Source organism: Phalacrocorax carbo, chromosome 23 (genome assembly GCF_963921805.1).
Source record: "Phalacrocorax carbo chromosome 23, bPhaCar2.1, whole genome shotgun sequence".
In the NCBI taxonomy this organism is placed as follows: domain Eukaryota; kingdom Metazoa; phylum Chordata; class Aves; order Suliformes; family Phalacrocoracidae; genus Phalacrocorax; species Phalacrocorax carbo.
This window is the reverse complement of record NC_087535.1, coordinates 837635-857332: the sequence shown is the minus strand read 5'-3', so window position 1 is coordinate 857332 and position 19698 is coordinate 837635. Positions and strand designations below refer to the sequence as shown.

At 50.8% G+C, this 19698-nt stretch overlaps 1 protein-coding gene across 1 annotated transcript in view; it reads right to left on the bottom strand.

The window, feature by feature from the left end:
- LGR6 (leucine rich repeat containing G protein-coupled receptor 6) overlaps positions 1 to 19698 on the bottom strand; it is a 144160-nt gene that overhangs the window by 12623 nt on the left and 111839 nt on the right. The window contains exons 7-13 of the mRNA XM_064471878.1: positions 11316 to 11384; positions 9773 to 9844; positions 8614 to 8685; positions 7589 to 7657; positions 6575 to 6646; positions 3447 to 3512; positions 1550 to 1621 (exon numbers count right to left, since the gene is read on the bottom strand). Of these exons, the coding sequence (XP_064327948.1) occupies positions 1550 to 1621; positions 3447 to 3512; positions 6575 to 6646; positions 7589 to 7657; positions 8614 to 8685; positions 9773 to 9844; positions 11316 to 11384 (492 nt within the window). The remainder of the gene's footprint in view (positions 1 to 1549; positions 1622 to 3446; positions 3513 to 6574; positions 6647 to 7588; positions 7658 to 8613; positions 8686 to 9772; positions 9845 to 11315; positions 11385 to 19698) is intronic.

The window sequence follows — 19698 nt, the reverse complement described above, 5'->3', positions numbered from 1 at the left end:
GGCCTGGTCAGGGGTTCAATGTGAGCAAATGTGGGATCTGTAGCCCCTCGGTTGGCAGCAAGTTCTGTCTCATTGCAGCTCCCTGGGGACAAACACACTTGGGTCTATACATGGGTGGTTTCTAACAGAGGGCACGAGTTTGCCTTGCAAGAGGTCCTCTACTGAGTTCCATTTTGGGTTCATTTCTGCAACTTTGGAGCTTTAATGCTAACATGCTAAACCTCAGAGCATTAGATGGGTTAGGCTTTAGTGCCAGAGCATCCCTGATATGGTCACACTGCTGGGCACACAGGCAAGGGCAAATAGGGTCAGGAGCTGTGTGGAAGATGAACCAAGGTCATCTTAGAGTGTCTCCTGTCATGTACAGTGGCTTGGTTTTGGGGAGGATTCCCTGAAGCTCCTCAATAAGCTCTGCTTCCCTCTGAGCTAGAGGGCTCATCTCCCTCTGTCATCAGCAGAGAGGAACCTGCATATCGGGAAGCATTTCTTCTCCTAAGGCTGACAATGTGAGCAATCTCCTACATATATATACATCTGGAGAGATGTATGTGGCTCTGAAGGTATCCAGGGGTGCCTGCCCGGGTGTGTGTGTCTCACTGCAGAAGGCTAAAGTTAGGTGGGTTGAATCCTTCCCACAAGGATCCAGAACATACCCAAAGGCAAATGCTAGAGCTTACACGCTCAGCTGTACATTTGTCTGACTGTAGTGTGGCAGCAGCATGCTTGTATTTGCATGCTTGTCTGTCGTGTTACACGTAATATGTGAGTGTTCCTGTGCAGTTATAAACATGGTGTACGTGACACTCATCTCTAGGAATGCTGGCCTATTAAATGACGCTCAAATTGCTGCACCATCGGAAAAAGCTCTTGTGTGATTCAGTTCACTTCCTAACAGAACAGTAAATACAGACTGTCAGCACTTGGAGGGCTCTTCCCACATGCCACAGGGAGAATCATGCCCTGCGGAGCCTTGCCAGCTTCTCAAAGGTGCCGAGCACTTAAGTGGGCTACTGCAAGGTCACTGTGTCTATGATATGTGCACGCTTGTGTGCACTTAACATGTCTAACTCGTGCGTTTGAGGTGGGAGGCGGTCCCAAGTCAAATGGGGTGTTCTGCATGGGTATTCCAGGAGTGCATGGACCAGGAGCACGTGTAAGGAAGGGGGAGCTGCAACTCATGCACACCGTGGTAAATCCCTGCCACAAGTCCACGTCTGCATGGGCATTTAGGAGGCAGGTGTCTGTAACGTGTGCTGTGCCACATACAAGTTGCAGCATGTGGTTAGAGCATGTGGTATGGGGTGTCCCGACGCCTGGCAGGTAATGAATTCATTTCCAGGGTGTGTCTGCATGCAGAAGGGAAGCCAGGGAGAAGGTCTGTGCCATGTTCTTTTGTAAGGGGAAGTGGAAGAGGGACTGGACAGCAAAGCCTTCCAGCAGAGGCAGAGGGCGTGGGGCTGGGAAACCCCATATCAGCCTGGCTGGGTGCTCATGGTTCCCCTTTCCCCAGCAAAAAGCCCTGTCATTCCCTCTGCCAGACAAGACTTACATGGAGCGCAAGGCCATCAGCTGCACAAAGGTGTCTGCTCTGATTTCGTGGATCCTGTTGTGCTGGAGACCTCTGAAGAAACAGAAACTGGTTTGAGAAAATAGCTGAAGGCAGCATTCATACTTTGTAGGGATCTTTGTCCCATGGCAGCAAACTGTCACAGTGGAAGTTGTCATTCAAGCTTGAGAGACCTACTCTTATTTCAAGGGGTAAACAGGACGAAGAACAAAACACCTCAAAGCCATTCTCTCCTATGGGCAGCTCCAGGGCCCAGGCAGCCCCTCCTTTTGATGCCATCATGGCACAGTAAAGTGCTGCTGATGTGCAGTGGTGAAGATGTCCCATTATCGCCAAAGCTACACTGATTTCCCGCTCTGCTCCACCATGAGCCTGCAAATGCTTAGTCCAGAGCAAAAGAGGAGAGCTTGGACCAAGTCAGCAAACAGCTCTGTGTGACCCTTCAGGAAGGACTATACAGTGCTGCCCTTTGCCTTGGTGATGATGAAGGGGGTTTGAGGGCTGAAGGCTGGTTTCTTGCTGAACCCACCATCCACATCCTGTATGTGTATTTTCATAAAGCGCCTCAGCCCCCCCACACCTGCCCTCCAGCAGCGTCGTGCACCCCCCGGGGCAGGGCAGGGAGCAGGGCAAGAGCTGACATGGTGTTTGCTGACTGACCTATACGCTCCCCACGCCCCTTGAGAGACATCCTGAACTGATCCAAACATCCACTTTGTGGGAATCATTACAAATTTTTCAGTTTTCTTTTCCCTAGAGTGGAACAATGGTGAATATTTTTTAAAATTCCTGAAAAATGCTCATCATGAATTCCCAGACCGGCGGAAGTGGTATCCTTAGTGTGTGACCTTTGCAAGGGGAGACAGCCACTGCCTAGTGCTCTACCCAACTGCCCAGGGTGTTTGTTGGGTAGCTAACCTGCCTTTAGACTCTGAAATGATCTTGCCTCATCTCACACAAGGACCTGCACATGGTGGCTGTAATGTCTCAGCTGGTGTCTGGCCACACATTCGTGTTTCAGAGACAGGGACTTGAGGCTCTCTTTGCTCTACTGCTGGTTTCTCAATGCCCCATGTAGCCAAGACGGCATGGCTCCTGCTTCTGGCTAAGGTTTCAAGTGGGGACCATGGGACCCTCTGCACAAATTTAGGCATCAAACTGAGTGGCAGAGGTGGAGCTGGGGAAGCAGGGGTATTGGAGCAAGCTAGTGAAAAATAATTCAAGGATTTTAGCTGCATGGGACCACCTGTGCGTTGCAGCTAAAAACCTGCACATTGGCAGTTACAGCAGAGCGACTGGCACAACCCAGGCTGTTTGCAAGAACCTCTGTTACATTCGAAGTGCATGGCCAGATCTCCAGACACTTTGAACTGAACATGAATAACTGTCTCAGAGCAACAGAAGTGCCCAGAGGAGACCCAGTTCAAGTGTTACACATGAGGAAAACATCAGCCTTCTCTACAGAGGGGCTACAGAGCAGTGTGGGTAAGAGCTGCTTTGGGCCCATGGATCGAGACCCCTTCTTGAAGCAGAAGATATTTATGGTATAGATAAACATCATTCCTGAATGTACTCATACTGGGACTTGAGTTAGTGAAGTAAAATTCAGTGCTGTCATATCTTACTTCTGTTTCTTGCGGCTGGGACCTCTGAAAAGACCTGATTGAATTGAGCTCCTGTGCACAGGGGATGTATTTTTATTCTGTATTTGCACAGGGGCAGAGACCAGAGTTCTGGTCCATTTGCAGTCCAAATAGTGAGTTATAACACCCAGCTTTCCCAGTGCTTGGTGAAGGTTTAGTTTTGTGTGGGAACTGCCTCTCTCCCCGAAGCAGCCGTTTTCCCCCAGAGGTGCAAGCGAGGGCATCTCTTTACTCACAGCTCCTCCAGCCGCTGACACCGGTGGAAACTGGGCAGATCTTCGATTTGGTTGTGTGACAGTTCTCTGCAGGGGAAGAATCAGTACAGTAATGTTAGGACATCAAAAGCGAGTGCCCCTGAGCCCACCCTTGGAAAGCAGATATTGCTGGAGAGGGGGATGACCTGACTTCCATTTTGCACTGAGCTGCAGAGAGCAGTAACCCCACGCGAGGGGGGTCTCCATCCACTCTGCACACACCTGACGCTTGCTCTGAGCACCTTTGTGCAAGGCAAGGATGCTTGGTGGTTTACCTACTCATCCAACCCCAGCCCAGCTCCCTCCAGCACAAGCTGTGGACTGACGGAGCTGCTTTTCCAGCTGCGGTGGGTTTTTCCTCCCCAGCCCAAGTCAGCTGTGAAATGCATCCGGGCCAGCCTCTGCCATGCCTAGCCTTGCTTTCCTGTGGGCAAAGCAGAGAGGTGTTTGTGCCAGAGCTCCCGTCCTGCTGTTGTGGATGGGGGAGCTCATAAAAGCTGCAGATGTGCTTGCAGAGCCCGGGGAGGTTTTGGCCAGCAGAGCAGCCAGCCAGCTGCCTTGCTTCCTTCCTGGCACAGCAAACTCAGCTGCCCATCGCCTGCTCTCCCCTCAGCCTTTCCTGGCTTCTCCCCAGGGTTAGGGAAGGGGCTGTAGCACTGGCAGAGATTTGGTACAGGACATTACAGACTCTGAAAACCTCTGCTCCTCATTCTTTCAAGTGCTGTCTCTTGAATGCAGTTCTCAGGAAACTCCTGTTCCCACTGCTTCATGGCCCAGTGTCGTGTCAGCGTCCAGGGTTCAATGACTTGGTAGTCAGATGAAAACCTATCCTGGCACAGCTTAAGCTGAATTTATTAAAACTGAAATGGGCTGGGTAAGGAGTAGTGCTTAAAGGCAGCTCTTTCCCCCACCAGCAGAGGCTGGTTGTGGTTGTTCAAGGGAAATTTGCCCCAGGGTAAAGTTTTGTATGTGGCCTCTCCGCTGACTTTCCAAACTCAGTTTCCATCTTTCTGCCAATAAGTTGCTGCTAAAACATTTCAATGACTTATTTTTTTGCCAACCCTCTCTCCACCAGTTTTCCATGGTTGGAAGAGGAGGGAGGGAAAAGCAAGCATAAGTTCTGTGCTTGGCTCTGGAGACTGTCACCCAGTATGGAGAGAGAGCTATAGCATCTTTCCTGGTCCCTGTGGCAATCCACTGGGCTTGACAAGGCACTAGCTTAGCTAGACAGTGATGGAGGGAGAATGCAGCCCCAGCAGTTATTTCTGGTTCCTCCGGAACAAGGGTAACCAGATGCAGCCCAGTATCTACCAGCAGAGCAGCCTCAGTCACTGACACTGCGTTGTGGACACAGCAGGATGAAGGTACCAGTGGCTTCGAGGGACTTTAGCTCTGCTCAGGGAAGTTTCAGTTATTTCTGCTTGAGAGGAAAGACAAATCTGTGCCCTAAGCAGAAGCCTGGACAAAAGCAGCAGGACAATGTCAGGTTGATGCCAAGCTCAAGCTGGGCAAGGCTGCCTTGCCTGGGTGTGCTGGGCTCAGTGCCCATGCACAGACTGGCGTCGCAGCGTGGCTGTGAGCCTCACGCCCCTGTGGTGGCTCGTGGCGTCAGCAGTAGGAGGCCAGAAAGGCGCCGTTAACTGTATCATCTGTGTTCAGATGTGTCACAGTCATAACGTCAACCTGATGAACTGCCGAGGGGTTGGCAAAGTGGGCGAAAGCAGTGAGAACAACCACTAGCTCTGCAGGTGCAGAAGGCCAACATATTTCAAAGGCAAGAGAGATGTCAACATGCACAAATATTGGCCCACATACTCTTTCTCCAAACTCTGAAAGCAATGCAATTAATGTCGGTAAAATTAACTAGGAAAGAGGGACAAGGAACAAGGAACAAGCTGGGGTGTCCCAATAAAACTCTCCCACAGGGAGGGGGCAGGGATGAAGACCAGGCTCTGCTGTGAAGGTTTACAGTCTGATAACTTGCAAACATAAACAGAGCATTTGGGACCCTACAGCCCGGGCCATTCCAAGGGCTACACTTTGGTGGCAAGATGTCCACTGAATTGGTCCAGATGTCTAATGATGAGAGACCTTCCCTACAGGGACAGCTGGAGCCAAAATGCTGTGATCTGCTAAGTTACAAATTGTGTTCTTTTATTTTTATGTTTTTCTCTTGTTTCCAATTTCTGTGATCAAGAATTCACTCCTGTTGCTTTCCTGGAACAGACTTGTTTTCATTTTCAGCTTGCTTGTATAAAGACTGATGAGAGGCAAGCCTCCTGCTTGCCCTAAGGCTGCAAACTTGTATAAATCTGGCTCATGACTCATTTCCTGAGGATGTCTTCGACTGCAGACAAAGCCGAGGATCTCAGGAACAAGGGGTGTGATTCCCGACAAGACACAGGAGTCTTTCTGAGATGCTGATTTCATCATGTACCAAGTTAAAGAAGAAGGCACATCCCCCCATGCAGCATCATTCAGTGCCTTGCCAAGCAGGTAAAGCCAAAGCAACTTAGAGACTGAGCAAACCCCTGATCTGCCACTGCTGCACCACAGGAGGGGCCATGTCCATGTGGCCTTGCTGGTCTCTGTCAGGTCAGGCCTGTCCCCCCCAGGAAGTGAACAGGATCCTTCCCTCAGATGATGGCACTTGCTGGAGCGCCAACTGCAGTAAGCCAATGTTGGGGCAGAGCGTTGTGTGAACGTGATTTGCCCCTGGTTTTTGTGCTCTGTATAGCTAGGAGCCCTGAAATGCTTCTGCCGTTCTTACCCACCATCGTTTGCACCCTCTCTACGCTCCTTGCATGGGGCAGACAGTCCCACTGGTGCAGAGCAAGGAGGGGCAAACGTGGATGTGCCTTATCACTTGCAGCCCTGAGTCCAGAGCATCACACTGGGATGAAGCAAGCAAGTTCAAGAACATGCAGAGCTCAAGGCAGTGCCTAAGAAGGTGGTGTTTTCTGCATGGAAAAGAGGAAAAGATAATGGGAACAAGAAGCACAGGATGGTCTTCCACAGCTGGTCCCCTCCCTGAGCTAGACAAGAAGAAAGCCTGGTTTCTGATGGTACATCTCTAAAGACCAGGCAGGACAGAGAAACTTATTACTCACAGGACTCGGAGGCTGGGCAGCTGCTGGCACATCCCTCCGGGGAGTAAATGGATGCCTGCTCGGGTCAAGGTCCTAGAGGAGAGGCAGAGAGAGAAAAAATGGTGTAACTGAGATCCAGCGCACAGGCTCTGTGACCCACAAGCCCAGCTACTGGTCCCAGATGGTGTCAGGAGAGACAATATCAATGGGATAACGAAATACCTGGACAGAAACAAAAACTGACTTGGAAATGGACACTGCTGATGGACTTGGTAAAGGTGAATCTGCCTGTAAGGAATTCTGGGATGCTGCTGAGTACTGAATTCACTGCTGACCTTGGCCCTGTTGAGGGCAGGTGGCAGCGCCCTCCGTGGCATGCTCTGCCACCCCAGACCCCCACTGGGGATCTGCCTGGAGTCATGGCTGCCTCAGAAACCTGTGTGTGGGGACAGATGGCGTGTCCTTGTGTCCCTGAGGCAAGGCATGGCCGGGTCACATTCCTGGGCTGAGACACTCAGCTCTGCTCCCAGTTTGGGCATAGCATGTGGACCAGTGCCCTAGAGGGGAGAACTGTGTGTGGCCAGAGACGGCATGCCCTCCAAGCTCCTGCTCTCCTGGGTCTGGTGGTGTGAGATGGGACCAGGTCAGCTCCAGGAGCTCCCAGCCTGGTGGCAGAGGCTTCCTGCACTGCACTGCGCTGCCAGCGCTGGTCCCAGGATGGGCACACACTGGCTCTCAGCAGACCATGCTGAAGCGCTGCACCCGAAGTTCCTTCACAGACGCAGAAAGGAAGGAAGAAAAAAATAATAATAATTAAAAAGATTGGAGCACACTCAACAGTACCGAGAGCAACTCACGGAGAGGAAAGCTGCTTTCAGGAGCCACAGGGGTGAAACGAAGCAGAGAGGTGAGTGACCAGGGAGAGGCAGAGCTGAAGACAACCAGCTGCAAAGTTGTCCTCGCTGAAACAGCCTGGGCCGCCTTGAAGGAGGAAGAGCACAAATAGCAGGGTAAAGGGAGAGAGTTGCCACTCACAAAACTTCTAGGCTGGTGGTGCCTTTAAGGTCTGGGAATTCTCTGATGTCTGTTGCACCATTGAGGGACCTGCAGAGAAATGAGGGTGAAATGAGGTGGACAGAGGACCCAGAAGCAAGTGCAGCCGCCCAGGTCCCAGACCCATCTGCCATGGTGGCAAATTTGTTTCCTCACAGCCCAACGTGGTGATCAGAGGCCCGGCTCCAAAGGTGCCCCTCTCATCAGCATGCCGCTGCCAGCCGGGTGGTGATGCAGGCGTCTCACGCAGCGCAGATACTGCGAGCCAGAGCTGGGCATTTCTATGCAAGGAGGCTTGGCAAGCTCAGACCCTCCCCCAACCACTGACATTCTTGGCATGATCCCTACCCAAAATAAATAAAACCCCCAAACAATTACTATGGGGAATGTAAGCAGGGCATCCCACCCAAGCCTCCCAGAGTCTATGCATTTGGAGCTAAAGAATGCATGGGTATTTGAAGGATTTATATTTTTTTTTGCCTGAGTGTGTGTTCCTGCAGCGAGAGGCTGGGTGAGGCTTATAAATAGAGATTCTGAGATTGCTTCTGCCGCAATATTTAGTGCTGTGCCACAACAGGTTAGCTGAAAAGCCAGCCAGTCCAGGCCAGCCAGTGTGAAGCAGGCGTTCTGGTCCAGATGGTGCCCACCACTTGGTGGTGGCCCTGGAGCAGGCTTAGGGCCAGACATGTGAAGGAAGCGCTGCCACCATTGGCTGCCCAGTAAAAGATCCGAGAAGACTCCAGTGCCTGTCAGCTAGGTGGGCAGGAGAAATGAATTGCTCCCTCAAAAATGCCCTTCTTAAAATTATTCTTCCTCAGCAGAAAACACCTGCAGTGACTACACCTTGGCTCACTGCAGTTGGGGCTGGCCAGAGGAGTGGCCTTATGGTCCCCTGTAGGCACAGGGGCTCTAGAAAAGAGGAATGGAGAAGGCCACTAAGTTGTCCAGCTCTCAGGGCTTGGAGCTTGGATGTGTCACCTGTCTGAGGATGCGCTTGGTGAACTTACAGAGTGTGAAGCTTTGGCAAGTACTGGAAAGCAGACTGTCCAACAAACTGGATGGGATTGTCATAAAAATGTCTGCAAAAGAAATGAGTAGCTGGTCAGATTCTGCTGTGCATGAAGAGAAGATGGTACTGTTTTCCAGATAACCCCAGGCTCTCCCACTAGCCTGTTTTGGCTGAACATTGGTACAATTGAGGTCTTCTGCTGCTTTGGAAGGGCCCTTTAGGGTCCTCCTGAACCAGGCAGGCTAGAAAGATGCAAAGCCCTCCTTCAACCCTGCTATAGTGCTGTTACCCTGCTGGGAAAGACTTTATGCTTGATGACACCTCCTCTGATCTTACATATCCACAGCACCAGCATCTTTCCGACTTGTCACAGTCAGTTGACTCATCTCCTACAAGAAGCCCTTTCCCCTCCCTGACTGTGAAAGGCTTTATATGCGCAGATCCAATAGGGACGTGAGTGCTCTGGATGTGTCCCACCCCCATGTCACTCCAAGGATGGGGCCCAAGGAAGATGGGGATGAGGCTGGTTTGTTTTGACTGGAGCAGTGGCTGTTTTCACCCAGTGTCACCATGGCTTTCCAGACATTGGTATTTCTATAACTTAATTCCCAGACCGGCCAAGCAGAGCTTTTGTCACTTGCCGTGATTTCCAGTATCAGTGTAGTTCAGGGAAGAACTGTCCAAAAATCTCTACCTGTGTCTGGGCCAGAGGGGAAATGAGCTGACAACTGGGTGTATTTATCTGCAGAGCTTCGTGTCCATGGGTCTGGGGTAGACACACAATGATGTGGTGTCTCAGCTCCCCGACACATATAGCTACTGCTGTAGCTGGCTAGCAGCTTTTCTAAACACAAGGAATAAACACAGGCAGATGTCAACCAGGGCTTAGCAAATCCTGTTATGCGCAGCAAGATTTCCGTGCAGACCACCCATATATTGTTAATTCGTTGTTATCAGCCTGTACTGCAGCAAAGTTCAGCTGTGGGGAAAGGAGAACCCATGGCAAAAAAACCTGAGGCGTAGCTGAGAAGGAGCTAATTCCAGTGTGTGTTGACCTATATGCAAAAAATGTCAGATTGCAGCCATGCTGGCAACTGTCAGAAATGCCCGTTTCCGGGAGATATAAGGATTTAGAAAATATTGTTTAATTTTCTTACATTGTTTGGAGGAGGGGATTCCCAACAAATGCGTTCTCTGGGATAGCTTTGATGTTGTTGTTATGAAAACCGCTGTTGGGAGAAACAAATATCTTGATATTAATGGATGAGAAAGGCTTGGGGACACCTTCTTTCCTCAACATTTTTAAAGGCAGAGGGCTTTCAAAACACAGCAGATAGGAGATGTAGGCCCTGTCCCAGCTGTAGCATCATCCCAGCAAGTGAACAAGGTCTGTCCTTTGGCAGGACAAACCCCTCATTCTGCTGCATTTACTCTGTATAGCTTGGTGCTCCATAGGTCACTCACCGAACACACCAAGATTACAAGGAGCAAACAAAACACACTTATTTTATACCCTCCAGGAATTACAGTTCTTATGGATGGGCTCCATTACAGCTCGACAGCTGCTACCCAGAGTGCAGCCTACCATGAATAGTTGGCCCATGTGACTGAAGTATTTGTAGATGTAGCTGTGTTAATTTTGGGTAAGCTTGAGAAAATTGCTATCAGCAAACTTTTGCAGCAGCAGAGAGCTCTGTGGCCACCGTCTGATATCCTGTACATCAAAAGCAGCCAGGGGATCCCATGCCCAGGACCAAGACCAGGCTCTGGGTGATGCCCAGGTTGTTTAATCCCAGAGGAGTCTGTGTGATTAGTTGGATGGCTGTTTGAAATTTGCCTCTTATTTAGTGACGGGCATTTCAAAAGCGATCTCAAAGTGGATTAAGGATCTTATTCTCATTTTGAATGTCAGAGTAACGATGACATCTGGTCTGATCTGAGAAATCTCCTGACAAGATATTCTTCCAGTAAAAGAAAAAAGTAGTGTCATGTTTTTACTCCAAGCCTTCCAGAAGCACCAAAGCAGCTGCTTTTGTCCCACCCCAGACTGTCACCGGTGTGACACAGTTTTAGGGTCCACAGAAACTGTGGATCCACATCAACTTGACTTGACCCCATCTTGGGGCTTCTACTTTCCTGGGTGTTAAGTGGGATGGTTTCCCATTTTTAGTGTCTCCCAGGCTGACCGGTTAGAGAAGAGAGAGCTAGCCACTAGAATGGTCATAAACTTTTGTAATCCCTATTATAAATTTGTTCTAAGGAAATCAAACACTTTCTGCACGTCAGAGGAGGTGGCACAGGGCCTGCAGAAGCCATAGCCTCACAACAACACGGATAACTCCATGGTTGTGGTCCCAAGCTGGGGAATGGACATTAGAAGTTGCTGGAGCTCAGATGGACTTTGAGTTCATCAGACGCCACAGAAGAATGTAGAGAGCTGCAGGAAGAACCTGCTCCAAGCCTGACGGGGGACCTCCAACTCCACTCTGCCAGCCATGGTGCAGAGGCTGATGGCGAGGTGATTAAAGCTGATGGAAATCGAGGGGATAAACTGCTTTTATGTGCATGGTAGAGAGGGCTGGGAAAGATAAAAGAAAGGCTTGGACCAAGCGGTCTCCCCAAGTCAGAGCACACGCGATGCTTTATTGGTCGCTCTCCATCTGGGAATGCTTTTGGAAAGGAATAAATAGAAAATCTCACAGCTCCTGCAGTCGGCCCAGCGTCCTGATAGCCCCAGGGAATTCCAGCAGCTCATTGTAGTTTAGGTCCCTGAAAGACAGAGAACGAAAAACACTCATTAACATGGCTGTAGGAACTCAACTGAGTGTATCTGTGCTTTGAAGGCATGGAAACTTGGTTGTTAAGCATGGGAGACAGGCTTTTCCTATCGTGCTGATCTAGCCACTGCCTGGAAACGAAACCTCACACATTCCTGCAGCAGGAATATTCCCTGCTAGGAGCACTGCCAGGCAAGAGCCAGTCCAAGCCATGGCTGCTGCCATCTGGACTCCTTCTCCCCGTGTCCCTCCATTCCCAGCACTAGGCTGTGGTGCTGCTGCTGCTTCGAATCGCTGGAATGCCCCGTCCCCACCTCCCAGGGGCTTTGGCTGTGAGTCATTTTTCTTGCCTTATCAGGTCAAAATGGGATATTATCAAGGATGAGAAACACAAGAGCAGCTCCAGTTTTTCTGGGCTCCATGAAAGGGCTCTCCCTGGGCCCCCTCACTCTGTGGTGCAGAGGGGCTCAGGGGACTCTTCCCTTGGTGCTTGTCCTGGGGGCGAGGGCTCTCTGCCACTGGGACACACTGTGACTGGGACCAGTGGGGAGAGCGGGCTATGGGAAGGCCTAGGTCTTCTGATAGTTGCGGTCAACCCCACATTGGAAACTGTGAGCCATAGGTGGAAGTGATGTGCAAGAGGTATTGACACTGCTGAGTGTTAAGTTTAATTTGCAGTATAATAAATTAAGTAAAATACAATATGTTGGTTGCAATGACAAATGTAGAGTTTACCTGTCATTACTTGGCAACCAGAAGAGAAATCTGAGCCTGAATGAAACCTTGCAGGCTGCATTTGTTCTCCAAGGATGGGCTGGCACCTCTGAAAAAGGATTTATTTGAGCTATGGGGCACTGCTGGCAGCCCAGGAGGAGCAGCCCTTCGAAGGTACCGATCCTGCTGTTGGCTGGAGGGGGCCCATGGAGGCTGGCTGGGTTTTAGATGTGTAGCACTCCTCCGCTAGCATGCCCAACGCTCTCCTTTGAAAGGAAGTTCCAGCTGAAATGGTGACATTTGACCCTGGCCTGGCTATCCCACAGACCAAGACACTGCAGTCCGAAAACCGTGCGACTGCTTCCTACCTGCATGAAACTCACAGAGTTTTAAGTGGTAGATACTTTGGAGCATGAGGGTAATTACTGGCTCCTGGAGATTACTGTATAATTACACTTAATGGACCTCAAAGTAATTACCATGTAACCTGGATTGTGGTTTACAGAACTGAAATAACTGTGCATTTACACAGCAATGAGTTGCTGCCCAATTACCTTGTAATTCTCATCCTCTGGGCCCAGGCATGGTAATTACGTTATGATCTCTTTTGGCCCGCCTCTCTCTTACATAGTCTTCTCCTCTAACAGTGTCCCTGCTTGGGAATTACTCTACAGCACCATCTTGGCTTTGCCCTGTAGGTATTTACGCAGTAAATCAACTCCAAATGGGTCTTCCCTTACACCTTGCAGGATTCCAGGCTTATATAACTTATGTCTTAGGAAATACTTACCAGGGAATTATAGGATAGGGGACAAAACCAGAAGAAAAATATGGAATGAGGTTGTCTTGGATGGATTTTGTCTTGTATAGCTCTGACAACGTCCATATCAGACCTTGTTGTTGGATTTCCTTTGTAGCCCATGGGATGCAGCGGGTCCTGCTGTGGCAGGGTTTGTCTCCCCGCACCAAAGGCTATTTTCTCTCCTCCAGTTACAGAGGGAGTCTGGCTGCCTGCACTACCTGTATGGGTTTGAGCAAACGAATCCTGCTCCTGTAGGACCTACCCCTGAAGGTCTGGAAAGTGTTCCCCTAGTCTAATAATCGCCAGCACTGGCAGTCAGCAGGAGAGGAGCACAGGGCTGGTGACAAGACCACAAGCTCTGCCTCCCTGCTATGTCCGACCTGCAATGCAACAGCAGAGTCCCTGCACTCATGAAGCTGCTCTGCATGTCCCCAGGGCCCAGCAAGTGCAACAGGAACGATACATCCCCTCCTCACACCAGCTCACATCTATTAGATGTGAGAGCTCTGCTTCTCCCACAGAGCTTGCTCTGGCACACTCAGTTCCCATCTGCGTCCAAGCAGCTCGGTGATTTTTCCCAGTGTTCTCTGCTTGAGCCCAAAATGATCTGTTTAAGAATAAATAGCCCAGCACATGTCTGCTCATATGCCTCACTCTTTGCAAGGTGCACGTAGCTCATTATCAGCTGCTTGGCTGCTCTTAGCCGGCTTCTGTCGACGGTACGTGTCCGGTGTCCTTTGTCCTTCCCTGCCAGAGCTAAGCGCGCACACCACACCGGCTCTGGTACGCAGGGGAAGGCAGGGAAGGACTTGTACAATGCGCATCCTTTCACCAAAGCTCAGGGAGGAGCAGGAGGGGATTTCCAAAGAGAACAAGTGGAGCGATTAGAAATGCAGATGGGACACCAGCGGGCATTTTGAAAGCATCAGTCAAATCCCATGAACCTTCAGATCACTGCACTGAATGAAAGCAGAGAGCATTAGCAGCCTAAGTTGACTGACAGTCCCAAACCTCTACCTGCGGGTAAGGTGCTTAACACCTTTAGAGGTCTCACCCTGCAGTGACTTTCCAAGGTTAAAGCGAGGTTTCACAGCAGCGCAGGAAGCTGCAGAGGTCACTCAAGGTTGGATGTCTGCCTGCCCCGCTTCCCTCCCTCGTGCCACAGACTGAGGGGCTGGGATGAGCCTGTGCGGTGCCAAGGGACCGACCCTGGAGGAGAGGCACTGTAAGCCCTGTCCCCAGATGACGCTCAGCCCACCGACGTCGTGTCGCTGCCGCTGGGGAAGCTCTGTGCAATGCGCTGGGTTGAGCTTCTCCCCGGCGATACCCGACGTGTCTGTGAGCAGCTGACAGATGGAAAATATTGCCCAACAGAGAGGAGTCTTGGCTCACCTGTGATTCACTAACAGAAAAAGGGAGCCTGGTCTGTAACCAATATTATTTACAAGGAATAATTCAGTGTGCTGTAATATTTGCTCCTGTCGTTCTCTAAAAAGGCATTTCCTTTCCAGCCCATGTCTCTTCCAGGCAGGCTGGTCTTTCATCAGCAGATGAACATTTTGTTTGTACCTCTGTGTGTGTGCAAGTATGTACAGGACCAGTTCTTCCTGAGCGAACACACACCTTTCCCAGCCCTGACAGCATCTCGGTGCCTCCCTCCCCCCGCACAAAGAGCATTGTGTTCAGCAGCTCCCTCTGGGTAAAAAAAGCCACCTCTGAATGCTGGCATATACTGGGCTTGTTGGAAAGTGGAAGTGCAACCAGGTGTAGTCACGCTGCTCCAGCCTGGGTGCCAGCAGCCCCAGTCTGCTCAGGAGAGACAATGTGCCTGTGCTCGCTCCTGCCGGTGCTCCCTGGTTTTTGGTGAGTTGAGCCTCCCTCTGGGAAACAAACCCCGTTGTGCTCGTTAACAGCTCCCCTGAGTGATGCTTGCATCCGACTGCTCTTGATCCGTGTGCCGCTCGCACTGCCCTGACTTGCCTCCAGCGCTGCCCTCTGCCAAGCTCTGCTCATTTCAGAGCCTCATCTGGATGGCGGAGGCTGGAAGAAGCCGGTACCTGAGATGGTCCCCAGGTGTCATCTCTTCCCTGCAGTGGGGCAGCTCTCCCTGAAACCCAGACCCAAACCAGGACACAAGGGTGACTTCTCTCTCCCTTCTCCTTCCTTCCCGAAACTTGAGTCGAGCTCTGGTTCAAGCAATGACCCAGAAACAGCCTCCAACCTTCACTGTAGGGGAGGCTGTGGATGTTCGTGGCAGTCGCGAAGTTTCTGCTCCTTTAGTAAAATTCAGTCCTTGGATCTTTCCACAGATGTCTGGTACCAGTGGGGCTACATCGGTCCTCTCCGCCTGCTCTCCCGTGATAAACTCGGCCCAGCCTGTGTGCCCAGCGGTGAGTCTCTAGAGCTTCTCTCCTGGCACAGGGTCAAGGCAGATGGGAAGGAGTCTGGGCTCAGTGGGTCGGGAAGGATTTTGTGGTTTGACTTCCATGGCAACAAAACTTCCTCCACTGAGCATGTCAGTGAACTGTACGTCATTTACAAACCCTCTCCAGGTGTTGTGTGGATATAGAAAATGGATGTGCTGTAGAAAACACCTCCAAGTGTCCCCTTTCTCTCCCTGCCTTATCTGAGCTGCTTGGGCAAAGCTTTGCTGGTCCCAGCTGCACACTCTGACCCTTCCCCAGTGCTTTCAGCTTTGGAACCATGTTTGGCTGCAAAAAGCCAAACTTGCCGCCAGGTGACACTATCCCCACTGCACTGCTGTGGCACATGGGCTGGCGTGGCCGTGGCTGGCCAGGGAGGCCCCTTGGCCAAGGGGGCTGGACCTGGCACTGCTGGGGTCTTACCTGCCCCGGCTCTGGGGTCTGCCCCAAGGCTTTGCATGCTACATGTGGGGTCTCCTGGCTTGGGGTGCTGCCCTTTTTGGCACATCTGGGAAAGCGGACCCAATGCCAGCATTACCTGCTGGAAGGATGCTAGCGCACCCCGGCCACGGTTAGGCAAAAACAATAAGGAAATCTCATAACAAAAAAAAAGAAGTAATGGGTATGGCATAAGGACAAGAGTTTTGACGATTATCAAGGGCTTTTGGAAGCAAAATCACCCAGCCAAGAGGTTCAGAAATGATGTGCAAGAGAAAGGACTTTAAAAAACCACTTTCCTTAGTTGGGGTCCAAGTTAGCAGCTCCAGGCATCACAGTGGGATGTCGACAGGAGCCTTGACTGTTCTTGTAGTTAAAATGAAAATCTCTTAAAGGTCACCCGCTCTGCCCAAGACACAACGAACTGGCTGGCTTTCCATTGTTGTTATTTCTAGAGAGAGCCTATAGCTTCCTGTTTGGAAGATCTTAACCAACCCTGCTGTTTATTTAGAAATAAAAGTAAATTGACATCAAAGACACAGTTATTTTGGGCTTTAACTGCCAGGGTGATTTGAAGCTGACAACATGCACCCTGGAACTATTAATATCTTCAGTTGGGCCAAAAGGAGAGAAGGAGGGGAAAGAGTCTCAGTTCAATTTTCTGCCTGTTAGGGACTATTAGTGGTTCCACACAGGAAGCCAAAAAAAAATTATATAGTACTATAAATTCTTCCATAAGCCACAAAACACCACAAATTTGCAGCTAATAAACCTGAAGATGCAGTAAGATTAGAAGCTGGAGATGGGACATTTGCTGACTATTTCAGTCCCAGTGCAGTTCGAGATGTGACTGCAGTGCCTTGGAGGGAGACTTTGTGCAGCCTCCGATAAGGACTTGCGTTTCCACCTGTCCTGGGCTGGCATCTAACCAAGCTGCCAGTAAATGTAATTACCCCGCTGCTGCTAGCCGTGCCGGTTACTGTGGCCAAATCAAGCACTGGAAATGATTTAATTGGTAGTCTGAGAGCCCAAGGGGGCCGTCGTGACCATTTAGTTTGACTTCTTGCCCGGCACCGGCCAGACTGCCTTACTCAGATGCCTTGAATCAAGGTCATGGCTTGGGGTTGAGCTTGGGCTGGGAAGAGCTGCCTGATTAGTCCAGAGTATGAAAAGTAACTACATCATTAGGTGCCATATTTCTGTTGTGTAGCATCAGCATAAACCCTGCTGTCCCGGTAGCAGCTAACACATGCGGAGAGTGTGTGCCCTTCCCCAGCATGGTCTGGATGATGAGATGCAGCAAGTGCCTGCGATAAGTGAAAGGAGGGAAGGGGGATGTGAAAGGACCCAGAGCACATGTCTGACTTCAGCCAGGCTGGAGCCGTGCCCCCATCCCCTAAACAGAGACATGCAAGAGCGGGGATGTGCAAGTGTGCGCAGGAGAGAGGAGTGACCTGTTGTGGGATTCATCTGCTAAGGTCAGTGTTTTAATTTGGGAAACTAATCATGTCCTAAAAAGGCCCATTTTTGGCAAGTTATAAGGAGGAGCCAGGCTGTGATGGAGTGCTACAGGGTTCATGGGTGTCCCATGAGCAGCCATGCCCGCCCCGCCACCGTGGGAAGGTTGCCATGTACTAACGGTACTTGATTTCTGCCAGGAGCAAGCAGCAACCTCTATACAAGGTTTAATTCTGACAGCTTGGCCCGGAAACATCCCAGCCTCTCACTTACATGGTGCTGCACCATTTTACAGGGTTTATGTGGCACTGAAAGGTCTGTTGCTGGGGAGGGGGGAACCTGTCTGTAGGTCATGCCTTGTACGCCTGCAGCCGCCAATCCTTCCTCACACAGCTCTGTTCTCCATTTAAAAATGCAGCAGTGCCCAGAAAGTGTCTGTTCCAACCCGTATTCCTGTCTGTTCTCTAACTGATGAAGGTACCAGATTAAATATGTTTTCAATTCAATGTGATTTATTTAACAAGGTCGAAATAAGCCTTTGAGAACGGGATCTCGTGGGGGGTCCTGGGAGCACAGGCGCTGCCACGCACATATCATTTACAAGACACAAAAGGAGCTGACCGCAAAGCGTAGCAGTGGGGACCTCGGTCGCTGGGATGCACAGACAATAACCATGGAGCTGATGACTCAGGCAGGGGAGGCACGGAGGAGGCTGCTGCACTTTGCCAGGCAGGGGAAGGAGGCAGGCTTGAGGAAGCTTGGTCTACAGCAGAGCGTTTCTGAACTGCGGGAAGGAAGCTGGGGACCTCTACCTACCCCCCAAGGTGCACAAGTTGCTGGTGATCGGCCCCTGGCCCCCTGCTGCGTGCTGCTGCTGGAAGGAGGGAGCATGGTGTGGGGCAGAGCTTCTGTGCATCAGCACACCCATGGTGAAAACATGCTCGCAGCTTGCCTCTCTTGCCATTTCTGCTGCCTGCAGTGACTGTTCCTCCTTTTCATAGGCAATCACTTTGCTCTCACACGTTTCTGGAGGCAGAGGCTTCCCTTCTCTGGCACAGGCAGCTGCTCTTGCTAAGCTGCCCTGTGAAAGGGTCTGTGTCCGAGGGGAATGCTTTGAGCAAAATGAAGCCCAAGGAGTCAGAGGAGTTGGGGACCCCTGACAGGTCACAGCAAGCCTGTCTGGAGACCCAGGGTTGGAGGCCTGGGGACATTCAGCACAAGATCAGCATCTCCAGGGACGGGGCAGCCAGGCTGGAGAGCTGGCAGGGTACAAGAGGGGTGGTGTGAGGATTTGGTGGGCAAAAAAGAATAGGCAGAGTCCTGCAAAGGAGGTAAGCCTTACAGCAGAGCCATAACCCACGGAAAAATGCGGTGTCTCCAGAAGTACCTTTTCACCTGAACTGCTTTACTTTCTCTCTTTTTTCTTTATAATCTTGCAAAATATGTCTGCTTGGGGTCACCTTCAGCCAAAGTTCAGAGCCTGGTTCAAAGGCATCTGACTGGTTCAGAGCCTGAACTGCATCAGTGAGGACACATTTCTGTCAGTCGAGGCTTCTGCTCTTGTGAGAGAAGATACAGCAAACTGGGATCAGTTTGCCCAAGGAGACCGCAGGAGGGAAGTGTTTGGTCCTCATGCTTCCAGATAGCACTTTGTGCATCTGCCAATTCAGTTTTGCAAGCGTCTTCCTCTGTTTGGAAGTCACCTTCCATTTACATGACGATCAGAGCAGGCAATGAACTTGCTAGCTCTCTCTTGCACCAGACACAGGGACCCATGCCACCAGGGCCCTGAGCTGTGGTCATTCTTTCCAAGACGTCACCTGCCCCCTTCCTTTCTCCATCCCCTGAATCTGGGTACCCAAGCCTCTGCTGAAGGCCCCTCCCTCCTCGGGCAGGGCAGGGTGGGACTGTAGAGCCAAGCTGCCTCTGATGAGCTGCCCAAGGACCCACGCTGGCACACAGCACGGCTGGAGCATTAGGATGCTGAAGAAGGAACAGAGTAGCTCAGCACAGCAAACAGGACATCCTTGGAGGAGTCAACCCCATGAGCTATATTGGGAATTGCACAGACTGGGATTAGCATCAAGAGACTGCACAAAAGATTTCAGATTACACATGCTGATGGAGAGAAATGCCACTTGAGGAGCAAGGTAGCACTTGGCAGACAGTTTTCCAGGAGAACAGCAAAGTCTGCCTGGCCCTAAAGGGTTAAACAACCCTTGTATGAGCTGTGGTGGAGATATTTCCCATTTCCTTCTTCCTGCTTTCATTGCCTGAGGTGCTCTTTATATTAATTTTCTTTTTTTTTTTTTTCTCGCGTAGAAAATCCAACTCTCCAGAGGAGTCAGTAGGTTCCTGCTCTGCTCTGCGTTTGCAGTCTCCACTAATTACCCGGATAATAGGGCAGCGTGCTGCAAAAGCCTGTGGTAAGGGCATTTCCTGTGAGGCAAGGTTAGGCAGATAAAACGCCT